This window comes from Festucalex cinctus, chromosome 11 (genome assembly GCF_051991245.1).
Source record: "Festucalex cinctus isolate MCC-2025b chromosome 11, RoL_Fcin_1.0, whole genome shotgun sequence".
In the NCBI taxonomy this organism is placed as follows: domain Eukaryota; kingdom Metazoa; phylum Chordata; class Actinopteri; order Syngnathiformes; family Syngnathidae; genus Festucalex; species Festucalex cinctus.
The window spans coordinates 14,660,022-14,678,955 of NC_135421.1; the positions used below are offsets into that span (position 1 = coordinate 14,660,022).

The 18,934-nt window shown below is 47.4% G+C and overlaps 1 protein-coding gene across 1 annotated transcript in view; it reads left to right on the top strand.

Moving 5' to 3' along the window:
- The window catches only part of ttn.2 (titin, tandem duplicate 2), a 240,835-nt gene that overhangs the window by 160,844 nt on the left and 61,057 nt on the right, over nucleotides 1-18,934 (top strand). The window contains exons 180-198 of the mRNA XM_077537618.1: nucleotides 427-708; nucleotides 1,043-1,345; nucleotides 2,994-3,299; nucleotides 3,468-3,749; nucleotides 3,834-4,021; nucleotides 4,105-4,216; nucleotides 5,152-5,290; nucleotides 5,362-5,525; nucleotides 7,146-7,297; nucleotides 8,651-8,807; nucleotides 8,893-9,174; nucleotides 10,327-10,626; nucleotides 11,764-12,057; nucleotides 12,319-14,320; nucleotides 14,436-15,123; nucleotides 15,269-15,533; nucleotides 15,692-16,018; nucleotides 16,127-16,411; nucleotides 16,715-17,014. Of these exons, the coding sequence (XP_077393744.1) occupies nucleotides 427-708; nucleotides 1,043-1,345; nucleotides 2,994-3,299; nucleotides 3,468-3,749; nucleotides 3,834-4,021; nucleotides 4,105-4,216; nucleotides 5,152-5,290; nucleotides 5,362-5,525; nucleotides 7,146-7,297; nucleotides 8,651-8,807; nucleotides 8,893-9,174; nucleotides 10,327-10,626; nucleotides 11,764-12,057; nucleotides 12,319-14,320; nucleotides 14,436-15,123; nucleotides 15,269-15,533; nucleotides 15,692-16,018; nucleotides 16,127-16,411; nucleotides 16,715-17,014 (6,828 nt within the window). The remainder of the gene's footprint in view (nucleotides 1-426; nucleotides 709-1,042; nucleotides 1,346-2,993; nucleotides 3,300-3,467; nucleotides 3,750-3,833; nucleotides 4,022-4,104; nucleotides 4,217-5,151; nucleotides 5,291-5,361; nucleotides 5,526-7,145; nucleotides 7,298-8,650; nucleotides 8,808-8,892; nucleotides 9,175-10,326; nucleotides 10,627-11,763; nucleotides 12,058-12,318; nucleotides 14,321-14,435; nucleotides 15,124-15,268; nucleotides 15,534-15,691; nucleotides 16,019-16,126; nucleotides 16,412-16,714; nucleotides 17,015-18,934) is intronic.

Consider the following 18,934-nt stretch of genomic DNA (forward strand, 5'->3'; position numbering starts at 1 on the left):
TTTTCCGCCCGATTTTTGCCGATACCAATTTTTTTTCATTACAAGCAGCATCTACATTCAGTGTTCCAATCTTGTTTTATTGGAAAACATTGAAGAATATCGGCAAAACAATACAAATGGGTTGTTTTAACTGCACATTAATTTGTTCTCTTAAATAAAAATGAAAATCCGATTAGTCAGGTCAGCGGAAGAGGACAGTGGCTGACTTTTTCTGACTTCTGAGGCGGGAGATGAGATTTGTGGAAAAGATCGGTTCATTTTTAAGAGATCCGCCGATCACCGATCTCCCACAATGAAAGAAATCAGGACCGATAAATCGGCCGGACGATCGATCGGTACACCCTCGAACGAGTACATTGAAATGAATTGAAATGAAACTCTCAAGTCAATGTATCAGTGTCTCATGAAAGACTCTCGTCCCTTCAGTTGCGCCCGAGATGGACCTGGACGCCTCGGTCAAGGAGAGGATCGTGGTGCACGCCGGCGGCACCATCCGAATCATCGCCTATGTGTCGGGTAAGCCGGAGCCGCGCATCAGCTGGTGCCGGGACGACGGCGAGGTGCCCAAGGAGGCGGCGGTGGAGACAACGGGCATCTCCAACTCGTTGGTTATCAAGAACTGCAAGCGCCAGCACCAGGGCATCTACACGCTGTGCGCTAAGAACGAAGGCGGCGAGAGGAAGAAGGCGGTCATCGTGGAAGTCCTGGGTGAGTTCACTTACTTGATTTTGTTTGCACAGTCCTCGTCTCCAGTTGATGACTGCCCACAACAAAATTGCAATGACGATGCCACTCGTTTCTCATTCATTGCTGACCATCTGCAACTAGTAGTCAAGAGTTTCCACCACCAGTTTTCATTACTGACCCACTCTTCAGAACTAGTTCTCATAAGTTGCCAGCCGCCAGCGACTGGTTTTCTCACAAGTTGCTGACCATCCGCAGCCACTCTTGATGCTTTTTGCCAACCGTCTGTGACTTCTCGTCGTGTGTTTTGGAGCGACAAAGTGCGACCGCAAATGAGATGAGTGCTAAACTCCCGCAGACGTCCCCGGACCGGTGGGCCTCCCCTTCGCCGGCGAGAACCTGACCAACGACTCGTGCAAGCTGACCTGGTATTCCCCCGAAGACGACGGTGGCTCGGCCATCACCAACTACATAATTGAGAAGCGCGAGTCAGACCGCATGGGATGGACTTCGGTCACCTACACGGTGACCCGGAACAACGCCGTGGTGCAGGGACTGCTGGACGGCAAAGGATACTTCTTCAGGATCGCCGCCGAGAACATCATCGGCATGGGACCCTTCGTGGAGACCGACAAAGTCGTGCTCATCAAAGACCCCATCTGTAAGTGTTGGCACACAAACTTTTGAGATTTGTTTTTGGTTTGGTCAAGGGCTTCCAGGTGTCAGAAAAGGGGCTGATGATGACTGAAAGCATACAAGCTTGTGTTTGGGGCTGTTGACAAACAACAATCTGCACACAACATGGAGTCAAAATCAGACACAGAAAAAACTAACCTAGACCCCCACCCTTTCTTTTTATTTGGTTTTTACGTCCCTAGTTACATACCAACCCTTTCTATTCCAACCCTAATAATGCAAATGCAAAACATAGTTGGAACAGACAATGGTGAAGCTACCGGTGTTCCTTAAAGTTTTTATTATTTCCTTGTTCCATTTGTTGACACCGTTGAGACACCAGACGAGCTCTACCGTACTCGGTCCGTCTTCTGCCACCTGAAAGTACACGTATGACATCATGGTGTAACGCTCTCATGCCATCAAATCCAGCACAGTTGGCAAGTTTGATATCTGTGCATTATGGTTTTCAAGGCCTGAAAAATGAGCAGATGAAAAAAGAAAATACAAAATGAAGTACAAGTGAGACGTAGATGCTGACCGTGGCGTCGCGCCGCTCAGTCCGCCTCACAGTGCTCGCTGGAAGGTGGACTGGGAGGATAAGGTGCAAAGAATTTCTCCAAGCGGCCCCTGGGCGTCGGCGGCCACATATTGGGAGCTAGCCCATAAGAGGAATCAAATGAAGAAGAACCAACCCCACCCAATAACTGAAAAACTCATTTAAGTTCAAGTACCACTGATTGTCACGCCCACCCGAGTGGGGCGAAATTCGTTTTCCACATTTGATCCATCCCCTGAGGGAGCGGTGAGCACAGGGGGTGTGCTTTCTGTGGGATCATTTGGTGATCTAACCCCCCCAATTCAAAGTCTTAATGCTGAGTGTCAAGCAGGAAGGCGAATGGGTCCTATTTTTTATAGCCTTTGGTATGACAACGGTTCAGGATTGAACCTACGACCTCGCAGTCTCAGGGCGGACACTCTACGACTAGGCCACAGAACTGGTACATATGGAATACTAATGAGACATTCGATTATCTGGCGTGCAGTGTAGCAAACCCAGTGTCAGGTTTACCTGTTTGACATTTATTAAACACGAGACAAAAGGGAGAGAAGACACCCAGTTCAAAGATCGTGAGGAGCGAGAAGAGGAACTGACTGATACAATTCACTACTGCATTCTCTGGAAAAAATCCACTCCTCATCCTCTCCTTTTATTTGGTTTTCACATCCCTAGTTACATAGTTGTTCCAAACCTAATAATGCAAATGCAAAACATAGTTGGAACAGACAATGGTGAAACGCGTACTGGTGTTCCTTAAAGTTTTTATTCCTTCCTTGTTCCATTTGTTGACACACCGTTCAGACACCGTAAGAGCTATACCGTAAACAAACAAATCATAAACATAAATGACAGTCCTTACAATAGTCAAATATACCGTCACACACTTTCAGAAATCAAAAAGCTTGTCAAATAATAAACTCTTTCAAAGTCTTTTATGGGTTTGTTACATGCAGTTTTCCTGAGTGAACTAACATGAAAAAAGGCCATCCTGTTGATTTTGAAGACACGAGAGCTCCAAAAACTCCAAGTCAGGTCTTGGCAACCAGCAAAGAACAACTCTTGTCTCTTCTAGCCGTACCCGAGCGTCCGGAGGACCTGATCGTTACAGCCATCACCAAGGACTCCATCTCGGTCTCCTGGAGGCCGCCCAAGTACGACGGCGGCGCCGAGGTGACCCGCTACGTCCTGCAGTCCCGCATTATCGGCCGGGACAACTTTGTGTGCGTGGGCGGTGCCGACAAGCTGATGGACAGGAAGTTCACGCTGAGCGGCCTGAAGGACGGCTCCAGCCACGAGTTCCGAGTAGCCGCCGTCAACGTGGTGGGACAAGGCAGATTTTCCTTTGCCACCAAACCCGTCCAGTGCAAGGACGAGCTGGGTGAGTCCAAGAGACCACTTTTTTTCCAGATACATGGCAGAATACAATTACGATAACCAATTCATTGGCCGATAAATTAAAAAAATATGGAAAACACATAAATGGCCAGCAAATAGGGGGATTGAGTACACGTTTTAGAGACGTCGTTTGTTGTTTCCCGTCCGTCAGAACCACCCAACCTGGACCTGGACTTCCGAGACAAGATGCTGGTGAAGGTGGGAGACACCTGCTCACTGTCGGGCCGCTACAGCGGCAAACCGGCGCCGACCGTCACCTGGACCAAGAACGAGGAGGAGCTGAAGCCGGACAAGGACATCGGCGTCCACTGTGGCGCCACGCAGTTCAGTCTGGATTTACTCAAGGCCAGGAGAGACCACAGCGGACGCTACTGCGTTAGCGTGGACAACGCGGCCGGAAGACGAGCTGGAATCTGCGCCGTCACCGTCGTGGGTGAGTCATCTGAGCGCGCGCGGTCGTCGCGCATCGCTTAAGCAACTCAAAGTCGGTTGACCTGCGAACGCTTCCTCCCGCCAGACCGACCTCAGCCTCCTGAGGGCCCCGTGGTCTTTGAAGAGGTCTACAGAGACCACATGCTCATTTCGTGGAAACCGCCCCTGGACGACGGCGGCTGCGCCATCTCCAACTACGTCGTCGAGAAGCGAGACACCAACCGAGACCTGTGGATGCCCGTCACCGCATCCTGCACCAGGACCGCCTGCAGGGTCTGGACTATTTACCCTTTGACGCCACAGGCGGAGCTTTGTCCCGCCCTTGTGTGTAACTGTAGCCGTTTTTGCTGATTCAGGTGCCAAAACTGATTGAGGGTCGTGAGTACATCATCAGGATCATGGCCCAGAACATCTACGGAATCAGCGACCCACTGCTGTCCGCCGAGACCAAGGCCAGAGACATGTTCAGTAAGTCAACGGGTGCTTTCATACACTATAGGCAATACTATAATAGTCAATGAAAACTAACAACACAAGTACAATTGAAAACAAAATGTAATAAAATGAGTATTTTGCAGGGAGAACAACTAAAACTACACTTACACTACGTTGACAATAATTATAATGAAACATTTTTTTTGTTTCTGCCAATTAACTAATTTGCTCCCAAAAACGTATAAATGTTCTATTTTAAATGTTTAAGTGTCCCAAAGACGTATTTATACGTTTGTTTATGCTAGCGCATACAGAAAGCTTTGATGCAGCGTCTGACCTGAAGAGGTCGCTTAAAGCTATGGTAGTAATTTAAAAAACGGCCATCAGGGGGCAGCAGAGCATAAGAGATCAACCAGGACCATGTTGCAACAAGCTCTTTTTGCCAGTGTTTTCACCAGGAATGTAAATGTCCATGAAACTTGGCTATATTCTAATGCTAATTGCTGCAAAACGGAAACAGATATAAATATACTTTTTTTTTTTCTGATGAAAGAAGAGACTCTAATCTTTCTTTTGGTCGGTTCCATGTTTTGATAGCAATAGAACACAATATTCTGTGGGCCTTGCAAAATCAGTCAAAATCCAATAAAACAGCCACGGGAATTGAAGGGAATTGCTTCACTCAAAATGGCTTCCAGTCATTTAGTACATGAGCTTTCGGGATTGATGTTTTTATTTCCATATCGTTGGAAAGTCAAACGAAGATGTGGATTTGACTTTATTACGCAATACTTAGCAACAAAAAAATAAATAAAAAATTAAGCGCAAGTCAAAGCCACTGAATTTGAAAAGTCAAAAATCAAAAGTAAGGACAGTGACAACGTGCCAACGGCTTGTAAGCTAGCAGCTAGCCTGTGACGGCCTGTTTGTTTTTTTTGTTTTTTTTTTGCGTTTGCGCCACAACACAGAGGTGCCCGACGCTCCCAAGCAGCCCACCGTCAAGGAAGTGTACCACGACCGGGCCCTGGTTCTCTGGGAGCCTCCGGCCGACGGAGGGAAGCCCATCACGGGCTACATCCTGGAGAGGAAGGAGACCATGGCCAATAGGTACAAAAAAAGTGGCTCCCTTCGACTTTTGCCAATAACTCACACTCGATGTGATTGTTTGTGCTCGGCAGGTGGGTCCGCTGCAACACGGAAAAGATCCATCCCATGGTGGAGTACTTGGTCCTGGACCTGCTCAAGGGTTGCGAGTACGAATTCAGAGTCAGCGCCGAGAACGTGGTGGGCGTCGGTGACCCCAGCCCGCCGTCCAAGCCCGTCTTCGCCAAAGATCCCATCGGTAAGACCCGCAACGTTTTGCCGTAGTCGGGTCAGGTCAGCAGTTGGCAACCGAAAAAATAATAATAATTCACCGGAAGCCTTTACACCCTTTTGGGACATCTGAACTTCTGGAGTGAGGATATTTTTTGATGTATGTATAAAAAAACAAAGTATCGTCTGTGTGTTGCGTTTATGAGTCCAATCAACTGCTACAGAGAACACAAAACGGGATTTGGATTGAATTGGAAAAGTGATGCTCTGAGGAAGTGTAGGAGAAAACAGTCCATGTGGATTTGCGTCCATGCCGTATGCAGCCTGCAGTCAGCTGACAGCTCAAAACTAAAAAGCATTTTACCTTATGGCGGGGGTTACTTTCCCCCCAAAAAAATCTGCAATAAATCAAATCTGTCATGTAGATTATTTTTTTCCCCCACCAGTTGTTATATAGGTATTTTTTTTATTTACTGTTATTTACTTTTTTTTTTCTTGTGCTTTTCATTTATGTTACTTTGTACTGTATGTCCCTCGCTACTTCGCGGTTCACTTATTACGGATTTGTATTTTGAGTCCAAAACTCATACTTTACGGGTTTTATCTTGGGTACGTACGTACCTTGCTATTTCGCGGCTTTTTCCTGACATTATTACTCTCTGCACCCCTTTTGGGGATTTACTATATTCTTTATTTATGCTGCTGTTTTTCTTATTATATTTACAATGTCAACAAGTGTTGAGAAATTGTGTGGTGGCTTCTTTATGGCTCAGTAAGAAGCGTAACTCGCCCCCAAACCCCCCCAAAATAAATAAATTAGGGATGTCCCGATCCCTTTTTTTGCACCCGAGTCTGAGTCACCTGATTTTGAGGATCTGCCAATACTGAATCCCGATCCGATTCCTCGGCAAAGTATTAAGGAAGGAGAAAAAAGGGCTTCCAATTTATTTATTTAGTTAGTTTTTTCAATAAAAATGAATAAAATGTTTTGTTTGTTTTTGTTGCTTTGTAGCCCCTATAATAATCATAATGATAATAATAATAATAATAATAATAATAATAATAATAATAATAATAATAATGACAAAATTGCCAAAAATGAAAACCCCGATCATTTTCTCCCGATACCGATCAGCTGAAAATGACGTGATCGGGACTCTGTTTCCGATCACGTGATCGGGATCGGGACATCCCTAAAATAAATTACTACTACTGCGGGTGGGTGTGAGGGAACACTGTATGTGTTGTTGTTCGTTATGTAGATTTTTTTATAGTCGATGGTTGTAAAACTCCTCACCACACACTTTTATTCACTACGCACAAGCACACGCCAAAAGAATCTGTGAATGCCGCAAAAGGTGAGGGAACACTGGATTTGTTTTTTAAATGTCAAATATCCATTTTACACTTCAAAAATTGTTTTGAGCTGCTTCTTCTTTTTTTTTTTTTTGTTGGCTCCTGAGCCTCAACGAATAGCCGGTCGGTCCACATCTACGTAAGCTGTCTTTGTCACGCATGTTTTGAGCAATAGCAGGAAAATCTTTTTGTCTTGCACCAAAATCCTCCAATTGCAAAATGATGTGAACAAGCATCTTGGTTGTCTTGTGCCTGTGACGCCATCAAACCTTTGCCGCTCTCTTTTGCGCAGTGAGGCCGAGCCCCCCGCAAAATCTCAAGGCCGTAGACCACACCAAGGAGTCGGTGACTCTGTCCTGGGATCCGCCAGCCGACACCGGCCGGGGCAAGATCTTCGGCTACTTGCTGGAGTTCCAGAAGGCTGGACAGGAGGACTGGCAGAAGGTCAGCCGATCATCGCTTTTTTTTTTTTTTTTTTTTTTTTAGGGCTGGACGAACATTCTGGAAGGGTACTTGTACTAATCAGGGTTAGCTCATTTTTATTTTTGTTTTGACTTTTTTAAAATCCTGTTAGTTTTCATGATGTTTGTTGAGCAAGTTTGCTCGTTTCGGCTTTCGGGGGCTGTTTATTGTTTGAAAAGCCTTAATCTCAGTTGAGTTTGGGTCTGGTTTTTGTGTTAGCGAGCTGCCAACCAAATCCTTTTCTGCCATCTTGCCGCTCCGTCAACCGAATAGCTTAACTTCCCCCCTCCAACTTTCCACGCATGTGTGACTTGAGATGGCTGTTTGGCTTTTCATTTGAAAAGTCTGGTGCAACGGAAGGTGCGTTTTTTTGGACCAATAAATCAATGACAGCTCATAAGAGACATTTTCCAAAAGTTTTCTTCAGAATAATAACCAGGGGTGTTAAAAAAAAATCAATTCGGCAATAGTATATCGTGATATTACAGTGCACAGTTCTCGAATCGATTCAATATCCGGCCGAATCGATTTTTAAATATCAATTTTTGATGAAAATATTAAAACGTCTTGCTTAGGGTTAGGATTCACACTTTAAGCATGGAAGAATGTTATATTCATGGGACATTATGCCTTAATATTTTATTTCAATGTTGTTCAAACAACGAAACAGATTGCAACCTGTTATAAGTAATACAGTTATAAGACTGACATTTCAGATAAATAAATACATTTTCATAAAAATTTTACCATGTACATGTACAGGTTTACTGATTAGTATTTTCTAAATTTGAGTAAAAAAATCGCAATAATCAACTTATAGATATGTACCAGGATTAGTTGGTATTCAATCGAATCATGACCTATGAATCATGATACGGATCGAATCGCCAGGTACTAGGCAGTTCACACCCGTAATAATAACCAAAATCACGTCACAAATTCTTACACGATTAGCTGCCTATGACATTGTCCTGCCAAAAACAGGGTCAAATGAAATATTGTGTAATAAAGTCCGTTATCAAATGGCCGTCGGACCTTCCTTCTACTTCCAAAATAAACCGCAAGTTCATGTATGAAATGAATTGAAAGTCGATAACAAAAAACATTTTATTATAGTTAGTGAAATGTCAAATGTTTTTCAATGTTAGTTTTTGTTGGAGCATTTTAGAGTAACAGGTAGTCAGGATTAGCAAGGACAGCTTTCACGCAGAACCACAGAAAGAAGTCAAACAAAATATGGCTGTCAGAGAAATAAAGCAAAGTCGACATGAGGATTAGCACTTGGTGACTTACTTGACACTCACTGATACCCGTCCTGCTTCCGTCCTCCTCCAGGTGAACCACACCCCAGATTCTTGCCAGGGCACCCAGTTCAAGGTGGTGGGCCTGGAGGATGGCGCTCTATACCGCTTCAGAGTCAAGGCCGTCAATGCGGCCGGGGAGTCGGACCCCGCGAACATCAAAGAACCGGTCAGAGTCAAGGACCGACTCGGTGAGCGACTCGGACCGGTGTGCCAGAAAACCATCGTCGTGCGGTCGGGCGACTCACGTTTTGTGTTTGCGTGTCACACCCGTAGAAGCCCCGGATTTGATTCTGGATGCCGGCATGACTCGGCAGGTGAAAGCCCTGGCCGGCACCCACATCACGCTCATGGCCACCATCAAGGGCAAGCCCTTCCCCTCCGTGGTCTGGAAGAAGAACGATGCCGACGTGCCCACCAGGGCCGACATCGAGACCAACCAAGTGGGCACCAAGCTGGAGATGAGATTCTGCAACCGTGACGACAGCGGAGACTACACGCTCACCGTGGAAAACCCCGCCGGCTCCAAGACCGTCACCTGCACCGTCTTGGTCTTTGGTAGGAAGTCACAACAAGCTAGGGCTGCACGATATTGGGAATATGTAATATAGTTGCTAAATATAGCGATATCGATATTATTGCGATATTTAACGTGTACTTAAAGAAATTACATTTTTATTATCTAATGAAAGAGTGACATTTTTTTCATGCGGCAAAATAATCAAACTCAATGTATTCTTAATTAGTTGTAATTACCTCTCAATAATGTGCAACTATTGGATGGCAGTGCACATTTTTGTTAAGTATACTGTATTCCAACTATGTTTTGCATTTGCATTTTTAGGGTTGGGACACCCATGGAACTAGGGGCGCGGAAACCAAATAAAAAGAGAGGGTGAGGGGATTTTTTTCAGAGAGTGCAGTAGTGAATTGTATCAGTCCGTTCCTCTCCTCGCGAGCTTTGAACAGAGTGTCCGTTCCTTTTTTGTCATGTTTAATAAATGTCAAACAGGTAAACCTGACGGTCTAACTGGTCAAATTCAGATAAAAGCATGAAATTCCATATCAAACCTATTGCATGTCTTTGCGATATGCATATTGCATAGGCCAACATCGCGATATCAATATTTTTTCGATATATTGTGCAGCCCTCCCACAAACTCATACTCATCCCATGTTTTTACTCAAATCTGCTCAAGACAACGTTCTCTGAACTCTTGTCCGGCTGTTGAATGTTTCAGTACTTTTTGCACTTGCTGTTCTTGGACATAATTCACAACAATTTTTGGATTCATCAATGGACCAATCAGTTATCCGCTTGAATTAAAACCGGGATGGAAACGTTGGTCTTTATCGTGCTGCTGACATTTGAACCTCATGATACCAAGATGATGCCGAAAACTTCATCAGCGGGACGAGGCTTTCAACAGGAAGTGGCTACTCAGCTTCAAGTCTCATCTTCTGCTTGCAACAGAGAGACTGGAAGAGTCACAGAAAGGCGTACGAGTAGAACATTTTTTGGATCGAACCCTTGTGAATTTTGCTCCAACAGTAACCTTGTGCAATGAGGGTCTGAAATGTTGAACTGTCGGACCAAACGTAAATAAGGTCCAATTAGGTTTACCTGAATTTCCAATCTTTTCAAATTTGGCCCAAAACTTTTGATAGTGTTGTGGGTGTACTTACAAATTGTCCTCATTTTGTCTTCAGACAAACCCGGTCCTGTCCAGCACCTTCGCGTGTCAGACGTCAGGAGCGACTCCGCCTACCTGTCCTGGAAAGACCCAGAGGACAACGGAGGCACTCGCATCACCAACTTTGTGGTGGAGAAGAAAGACACGGGGTCCACTCAGTGGGTTCCCGTGTCCTCCACGTCCAAGAAACGCAGTATGATGCTGAAGCACCTGACGGAGGGACTGTCCTACACCTTCAGAGTCGCGGCTGAGAACCAGTACGGCCGCAGCGAATACGTGGAGACGCCCAAGGCCATCAAAGCCATGAATCCGCTCTGTAAGTAGCCCAGTGCAGCGCAGTGGATTTGCCAGTTTGTTTTCCTGCATTATTGTTAGGGTTGTTAGGCAAAATGAAACATATTTTTGAGGGCCTAAACATGCACACAAACTCAAGACATTTTGCACTCGTGTCAGAAAAATGTTGTTGTCATACAGGATTACAAAAAACAAAAAAACAAAAAAAAAGGCTCTGTAGTGCCCCCTACAGTGGTTGAACGGAGCTCTATCCGCAGTCCTTTTGAACTCGGTGATCTTTTTGTATTTTGTGTCGACCGGCAACATTTCCATTTTCTAGCTTGGCCCACTTGACGGCGCACTGAAAATGACGGGCGTGAAGTGACCCATTTTGCCGAGCAATAGCTAACGCAGACACTTTTCCCGTTTGGAAAATCGCTAACTCAACATGTTTTGCCCTCAAAAAAATAATCAGACAATTACTGTGTCATTGAAAACAATCATTACACCGATATAATTATGTCCACACATCTTCCCTAGTACCTATAGCTGCCCAACAAGGTGCCTGACGTAAAATACCCAAAGTTCAGCACCACACAATGCAGCTGCAATAATTGGCAACAATAATCGGGAATTGACAAGAATTGATTGACTCTTGGGGAGTATCCGTCTACTTCTTTCCCCACTGGTTGTTCATGTTCATAAAAACAGAAAAAAAAACCTTCTGCAATCTCTTCCAAGAAGCAAAAACGGTCCTGCCTGTATCCTATGGAAGCAACAGCGCCAATCTGTGGTTGTATTGCAGAATTGCAGCCTATGGGCCGACAGAAGGTTTGTACGCTAGCTTTCAGGAAAAAAAAAAAAAAAAGGACTGTCCGTCACACAGTTGTCCTTTAAGCGATTCTTGGTCACTCCCAGCTGATTTTGTACTGGAAAACTGACACATTACATTTCACACTGATTTAAACTTGTGCATGTAAAAACCAAGCCATTTCATTTGGTCTGCCCAAAACCCATTAGCTAGCTAATGTTCAAGTAACAAAATGCACAAGATGGTTGAGTGGAATTTAGCATCAATGTTAGACCAACAGGGAGCCTTCGAACAGTTGAAGCAAACACACCTACACAAGAAACACACAAAATTGGAGGACCGCTGGTCTCAACATGTTTTTTCCCACAGTCCCTCCCGGTCCGCCCAAAGACCTTCACCACGTGGATGTCGACAAGACGGAGGTGTGGCTCGTGTGGAACTGGCCCGACCGAGATGGCGGAAGCGAGATTACGGGCTTCCTGGTGGAGTATCAAGAAGAAGGAGCCAAGGACTGGCACGAGTGGCAGACGGTCAGCATCCCCGAGAGCCACGTGACGGGTCTAGAAGAAGGCAAGACCTATCGCTTCCGAGTGAGAGCCGAGAACGTTATTGGCCTCAGCAGACCCGACACCACCGTCCCCATCCTCTGCCAGGAGAAACTGGGTAAGATTAAGACTATAAGGGGAGGGAGGAGACCTGGAGGGGGTGATTCTTGTCTTTATTCCAACAGCAAAAACAATAAACAGCATCGTAATAATGTATTTAACAAACTGTTGTGTGAAATGACAAAATCAGACAAAAAAAAAACCCAAACAAAAACCTTTGGGATGTTTCATTATGTTTGCATGAACACAGCTGAAATGGAAGTAAGGTGGACTCAAATGAGTGTTAAGTTCTCACCCTCTGCTTGTCGTCCGTCAACAGTGCCACCGATCCTCGAGGTGGACCTCAAGTTGACGGAGGGTATCATCGTGAAGGCGGGCACCACCATCAGGCTGCCCGCCATCATGAGAGGAATGCCAGTCCCTACCGCCAAGTGGTCCATCGAAGGAGAAGAGATCACCAGCGGAGGCAAGGTCAAGATCGACACCGACAACTTCTCTACTGTTCTCAGCATCAACGAGTGCACCAGAAACCACACTGGCACCTACCTGCTCACCGTGTCCAACCTGGCCGGCACCAAGACGGCGGCTCTGAACGTCACCGTGCTGGACGTCCCGGGGGCGCCTATCGGGCCCGTCAACATCTTGGAGGTGTCTCCTGACTCCATGACCATCGAGTGGCGCCCTCCCAAGGACGACGGCGGCACCCCCGTCACCAACTATGTCGTGGAGAAGAGAGATTCCAACAAGGAGACCTGGGGCGGAGTTAGCTCTGGTGGCCTCGCCACCAAGCTCAGGATCACGCGCCTGCAGAAGGGCGTCGAGTACGTGGTTCGCATTCGCGCCGAGAACAAGATGGGCATCGGGGCACCGCTGGAGAGCAAGCCTACGGTGGCCGAGCATTCCTTCATGCCGCCCAGTCCACCCGGTAAGCCGCTGCCTTACGACGTCTCCGAGGATGCCGTCACGGTCGGGTGGACCATGCCCCTGTCCGACGGCGGCAGTCAGATCACCGGTTACATCGTCGAGCGCAGACACAAAGGAGGAAAGTGGATCCGTGTCAACAAGACGCCCTGCAAGGACCTCCGCTACCGAGTGCAGGGCCTGTTTGTAGGCAACGAGTACGAATTCAGAGTATTTGCTGAGAATAGTGCCGGCTACAGCGGCCCCTCACCCATCTCTGACCTCTGCAAGCCCTGCAGGCAGATCACGGTCCCGAGCGCCCCGGTCAACCCCAAAGTCAAAGATTACAGCAAATCTACGGCCGACCTGGTGTGGACCAAACCCACCAAAGACGGAGGCAGTCCCATTCTGGGCTACACCGTGGAAATGAAGAAGGCCGACGGAGACTGGAAGAAAGTCAATGTGGATGACTTCATCAAGTTGTGTGCCTACACGGTGAAGGGGCTCGAGCAGGGCGGTACATACAGATTCAGGGTGTTTGCCTCAAATATGATCGGCGACGGCGAGTCCAGAGAAATTCCAGAGTCCGTCACGGCTCAAGACATCCTGATCCCCCCGGAGATCGAAATGGACGCCACGTGTCGCGAGCGTGTCACCGTGCGTGTCGGACACAACATCAACATCATTGGCTACATCAAGGCCCGTCCCGAGCCTGAAGTACTGTGGTCCAAGGGGGAGACTGTTCTGGAGAACAGCAAACGTGTAACTATGATCCAGAACCTTCCCGTGGTCCATCTGAGGATCAAGGAGGCCACCAGAGCCGACCACGGTAAATATACCCTGAAGGCCTCAAATGAGGGTGGAGAAGCTTCCTGCTGCATCACTGTCAATGTTCTGGACCGGCCCAGCCATTGCCAGAACCTCCATACCACCTACGTCACCAAGGACTCCTGCATGATCAACTGGGAGGCCCCGAAGGATAACGGTGGCTCTGAAATCACCAACTACATTGTGGAGTGCCGAGAACCCAGCGTCAGCATGTGGTCTATGATCTCTTCCCACTGCACCAATCGCAAGATCAAGACCAAGCTGATGGAGGGCCACCAGTACCTGTTCCGTGTCTGTGCAGAAAACAAGATGGGACCCGGGCCCTGTGTGGAGACCAAGGTCCCCGTGCTGGCCATCGACCCCATTGAAAAACCAGGCGAGCCCGAGAACTTCAGGGTGACCGACATGGGCAAGACTTTCGTCTATCTGAGGTGGAGGAGGCCCGACTACGATGGCGGCAGCCCAAACCTCTCCTACAATCTGGAGTGCAAAGCCAAAGATGCGCCGGAATGGGAAAAACTCAACACCCGCGCCCTAACTAACACATTCTTTTTGGCGGACAAGTGTGTCGAAAACCAGACCTACACTTTCAGGTACCTCAAACCACTTGCCATAGCTGCTTGAGTTTTTGAAACAGATTTGAATGTAGATGTGTTTTCTGCTTGGTGAGTTTTGGCACTGGCTAAAGCACATCACTTGTTTTTTCAGGGTGCAAAGCGTCAATGAAGGAGGAGAGAGCGGCTGGGTGAAATTAGCTGACATCCTGGTGCGAGAGGAGATCCAGAAGCCGGTCCTCGACCTGAAGCTTTCTGGAACGTTGACTGTGAGGGCCGGAGAGTCTGTCAGGATGGAAGCTTCCTTGAGAGGGAAGCCTCAACCTGAAGTCAAGTGGACCAAGGACAAGGCAGCTGGAGACAATCCCAGAATCAGCTCCGAGACCGGTTCTGACTACTCCAAATTCCTTTTGACCAAGTCCCGACGTACCGACTCAGGCAAGTACATCGTCACTGCCACCAATTCGGCCGGATCTTTCACGGCGTACGCCAGCGTGAACGTCCTGGACGTCCCCGGAGCCGTCAGGAACCTACGAGTCACAGGCATCGGAGCAGACAAGTGCAGAGTGGTTTGGGACGCGCCCGAGGATGACGGAGGCTGTGAGGTGGACAGCTATATTTTGGAAAAGTGCGAGACCAGGAGGATGGTGTGGTCCACGTATTCCGCCTCGGTCGTCACGGCATACTGCAACGTGACCCGTCTAGTGGAGGGCAACGAGTATATCTTCAGGGTACGGGCCGAGAACAAGATGGGAACCGGGCCCGCCGTGGAGAGCAAGCCTGTCACCGTCAGGACTCAGTTCAACAGACCTGGACCGCCCGATGCCCCCGAGGTCACCAAGGTCGGTTTTGAACTTTCACAATAGATGAGTGAATAGTTAGAAAGTGCAGATATCCTTTTTCAAACAGAGGGGAGTGCAAAGTCAAAATTTGTCTGAATAAGAAATGGCTGAAAAGCTTGATGATGATCCTATTGTTGTGTTGCAGATAAGCAAAGAGGAGATGACGGTTGTCTGGGCTCCTCCCGAGAACGATGGAGGAAAGTCCATCACGGGATACATCCTGGAGAGGAAGGAAAAGAGGGCAGTACGCTGGGTGCCTTGCACTAAGAGTGCAATCCCTGAGAGACGCATGAAGGTGACCAACCTGATTCCCAACCATGACTATCAATTCAGAGTCAAGGCTGAGAATGAGGTTGGGCTGGGAGATCCCAGCAAACCCTGCAGACCAGTCACGGCCAAAGATCCCATCGGTGAGTTTACCTTCAATGGCCTAAACCCTATATCTCATCAACTTCTAGCACCAAGTCCTTACCCGGAAAATGACACCATGTCAGACATTCAAATTAATAAATGTTCATCAAAAAAAGGCACACCGGATTGTTCTTCATCTTGTTTTGTCCAACTGCAGAACCTCCTGGGCCTCCTGCAAGCCTGAAGGTAGCCGACAGCACCAAGTCCTCCATCACCCTTTCCTGGTCTAAACCTGTGTACGACGGTGGTGCGCCAATCATTGGCTACAGTGTGGACATGAGACTAAAGAGTGAGGTGGACCCCGAGAAGCCCACCGAAGGCTGGAAGAGGATCGACACCCACGGGCCCCTTGTCCTCACAGAGTTCACCATCGGACAGCTGGATGAGAAACAGGAGTACGAGTTCAAGGTCTCTGCTCAAAACCAGGTGGGCTGGGGACGTCACGCCTACTTAAAGGAGGCCGTCTTTCCCAAGGAGATCCTGGGTAAGAACATAACGTGGTTTACGGGGTTGTTATCATTTTGGGGAATTTACGTACCTGGTCAACAACATGAAGTGGTCTAACCTTGGATGTGTTTTCCCCTGGCAACAGAGGCTCCCGAGATTGACCTGGACGCAAGTTTGAGGAAAGGTCTGTCGGTCCGGGCCGGCTGTCCGATCCGACTTTTTGCCCTGATTCGAGGACGCCCCGCCCCCAAGGTCACCTGGAGGCGCTTTGGGGTGGACAACGTTGTTCGCAGAGGTCACGTGGACCAAGTGGACACCATGTGCTTCCTGGTCATTCCTGAAAGCACCAGAGAAGACTCTGGAAAATACTCACTGACTCTATCCAACTCGGCCGGAGAAAAGGCTGTCTATGTTCGTGTCAAAGTACTCGGTGAGAAAGAGTCCAAACTTTTTTACTATAACGTGCAGGTTCTGTACAGTCGAACGTTGCGTCACCGACTTTATTGGCTTGGAGACTCCAAATGTTTCCACTAACAATAAGCTCACCGAGAAGGAATTTGATTTGCTCGAAAAAGTAATCTGACGTACATCGTGCGTAAACCGAAGCAATATTTGTTGAAAAATGTCGTTGGTGGCGCGAATGGCTGGTGAGGCAGGTGTCGACATTTAGGTTGAAAAGTGGTTTTGGAAGACAATGAGCTGATTTGCAAATGTGGATTCCGTCCTCCGCTAGACACTCCCGGTCCCGTTGGTGGTCTGGAGGCAACCGACGTCACCAAAACGACAGCGCAGCTGTCTTGGTTGCCGCCGGACAACGACGGCGGAAGCCCCATCCTCAACTACATTGTGGAAAAACGGGAAGTGGACAGGAAGACCTGGACCAAGTGCACCGAGGACCTGAAGAAGACCAGCTTCCAGGTGACCAACATGGCCCCTGGCATCGAGTACTACTTCCGTGTGATGGCGGTCAACAAGTATGGAATCGGAGTTCCTCAGGATTCGCCCAAGTCTTACCTGGCTAAGGACCCAATCAGTGAGTGTACCCATTTGATGGATTTGTGCTGAAAAATGCATTCTGTACAGGAATTCGTATTTGATTTGGTTTTCCAAAGAAAAAAAGTCAAGCGGAAATGCCGATTGTTGTGCATGTTTCTGACCACACGGATTACAGTTGCTTCTATTCATTTACTTATTTATTTATTTATTCTATTTACACGCTTGCACATCGTCAACAGTAATCCTAAGTGGGCTGCCATGAACCATTATTGGAATCAGAGATTTTCCTGTCATTTAAAAACATGTTTGAATTTCTATTCTTTTTTCAAAAACAGAACAGTTATTTCAATGCGGCAGGGCAGAAAAGGCACAAATGTGAATGAAGTATGGTTCAATTCCATAGCATCCGGCACAAATGTTGATTATCGTTTTCCAAAGTAAAAGCAGAGGTTGCAAATTAACGTAATCAATCTGCTTAAATGAAGTACTACAGAAATATGAGAACATTTATTGTGGAAATTACAAGCATTTGGGCAATTTTAACAGGGTTCCCGCGGGGTCTTAAAAAGTCTAAAAAAAAAAAAAAATAAATAAAAAAAAAAAAGTATAAAATTCATAAAGTTAAATTTTAGGCCTAAAATGTCTTCAAAAACAGCCATATTTTCATCCTAGGTCTAAAATTTAATTTACCCAAGTCTAAAATTCTTACATCCGTTCCTTACATTCCGAGAAGTGTCTGCTCTGTAGAAAGAAAGAAAAAGAAAGAACAAAAAATGTGCGTGTTGCGTTGTTTCTGTTATTTGCGTGCTCAAAGTGAAGGAAACATTTGAGGGGGTGCGTTTGCATTGTAGTTCAATGTAGTTCGGGCAGGCAGGAGCTAAGGTACGTGGGGCGGTGCAAGTGAGATGTGACGCGCGGCGGCGGCTGGTTTTGCCGCGAGATACGACAACAGGAGGGGGAGGAATTATCGTTGTTGCTTTCTGCGGACATCCCGAGCTCAACATGTCAAGCTAACACTACCGGGACAAAAACAAACAGGCAGGGTGGTTGTTACGCCCGGCTCGCCAAGGGGAAGGGAAGTAACACAATAACAGAAAAATATAGAGTGGATAAACACTGGGTCGACTTTAACAGCTTAGTAGTTTTAATTGGAGTCAGGCAGGGGTTTGACAAGGGAGTGAAAGTGGAAGGTGAACACACAATAACCGCATTTGACAGAGCGGAGGAGAAACAACAATAGCAAAAGGGGAATAATACAAGAATACACAACGAGCACAAAATGGGGTACCCAGCTCACGGGTTTAACGAGTGTCTCAAAACAAGAGCCAACAACAAAAGAGACACCAACGAGGCGAGCTGCACTGATAAGTTCCAGCCGCCCCGAGGAGCGGCAACGCAGCGCTTTTTATTGTGGAACAGTCCGGCCAGGTGGTAGACAGCGATTGGCGGAGAGGGCTGGAGCTGCTCAACCGAGGGCGTAGGGGCGGACGGCCACCGCCCAGGACGTCGCGCCAGTACATCCGTCCAATTAGCGCGTCGCGCTGGCACAGTCGTCCAATTCGGGTGTCGCGCTGGCGCATTCAAGCTGCAGTCCCATTATACTGGCGCCAGCCGACACGAACACACACATACATAATAGGAGAGCGTAGCCGGCGGCGGGCCCGAGCCGACAGCCGTAACATGGTGAACGACGAACTTAAGGCACGGGATAGTGCGCGCGCGTCACAGCGAGTGTCAACAGACAGTAGCAGAAGCCGGTGCCGTACATTTTGGTATTTCCCTTGGCTATCGAGTCCTCTCGGTGCACTTGTATTTCCCGGTGTTGGTACTGCGCGCGACTCAAAACAATAACTCCCGTGACGATCCAATGCATGGATTCAAACTTCACACAGGTATGTGCCACAGCCAACACACCAGCTAAGCTAAAAGCACATCGCAAGCGTCTCTCTTTTTTTCC